General features: G+C 45.5%; 1 protein-coding gene; it reads right to left on the reverse strand.

Annotated features, from left to right (window-relative positions):
* Window positions 1-204: 204 nt before the first annotated feature.
* On the reverse strand, window positions 205-464 carry CHC_T00000727001 (hypothetical protein). XM_005710621.1 is given in 2 exon segments: window positions 205-278; window positions 279-464. The coding sequence occupies 1 exon segment, from the start codon at window positions 462-464 to the stop codon at window positions 279-281; it is 186 nt and encodes a 61-aa protein (XP_005710678.1). The 3' UTR covers window positions 205-278.
* Between the last annotated feature and the right edge of the window lie 237 nt (window positions 465-701).

The following is a 701-nucleotide window of genomic DNA, read 5'->3' on the forward strand; positions in this document are numbered from 1 at the left end:
GAGACGAACAAGTAGATGAACATAGACAAGACGAGGTTGGTGAGGAGAGGAGGAACAATACAAATACAATACAAATACAATAAAAAGGCAATAGAAAGAAAGCAGAAAGAGAACAGAAAGAGAACAGAAAGAAAGCAGAAAGAAGTAGGAAGAAAATAGGAAGAAAGTAGGAAGAAAGTAGGAAGAAAGTAGGAAGAAAGTAAAAAAAAGAAAGTAACTAAGTAAATAGGTAAGCTACGAATTTTGCCCGGGCCAACTTGGTTGGGTGCCCAAGTGGCTCAACCAACTTGGGCACGCAACCAAGTTGGGCACCGGGCGGGAATCGAACCCAGGGCCTCGCAGGCGCAGAGTGTCAACTGCACCACCAGCAACCGGTTGTCCACTCTGCCACGAACTCCTCTCACCCAAACAGCGGACTCTGCGGCGACACAGTGTGGATACCAACGGTATTTAAAGGTATGCATTTGTCCTCGCAATCAACATTGCTTCTATAATTTGAAGGTTGTCCGCGGCTTGCATGTTACAGTGAATTGAACAAGTAAAAAACTCGCTTCTGCGTGTGAGCGATCATCGCTCACCGCACCATTGTGCACTTTGGTTAAACATTACTTTTTTAAAAGTAGGTACCTTCACCTCCACACGCCCACAGTACAGTACATGGCTGTGATTGCCATGTACTGTACCAAGGGTACTGTGTCAGG

The sequence above is a fragment of the Chondrus crispus genome, genomic scaffold (genome assembly GCF_000350225.1).
Source record: "Chondrus crispus Stackhouse genomic scaffold, scaffold_594, whole genome shotgun sequence".
Classification (NCBI taxonomy): Eukaryota; Rhodophyta; class Florideophyceae; order Gigartinales; family Gigartinaceae; genus Chondrus; species Chondrus crispus.

Coding starts and splice junctions, on each gene's coding strand:
- CHC_T00000727001 (XM_005710621.1), bottom strand. CDS start 464: ATGCATACCTTTAAATACCGTTGGTATCCACACTGTGTCGCCGCAGAG.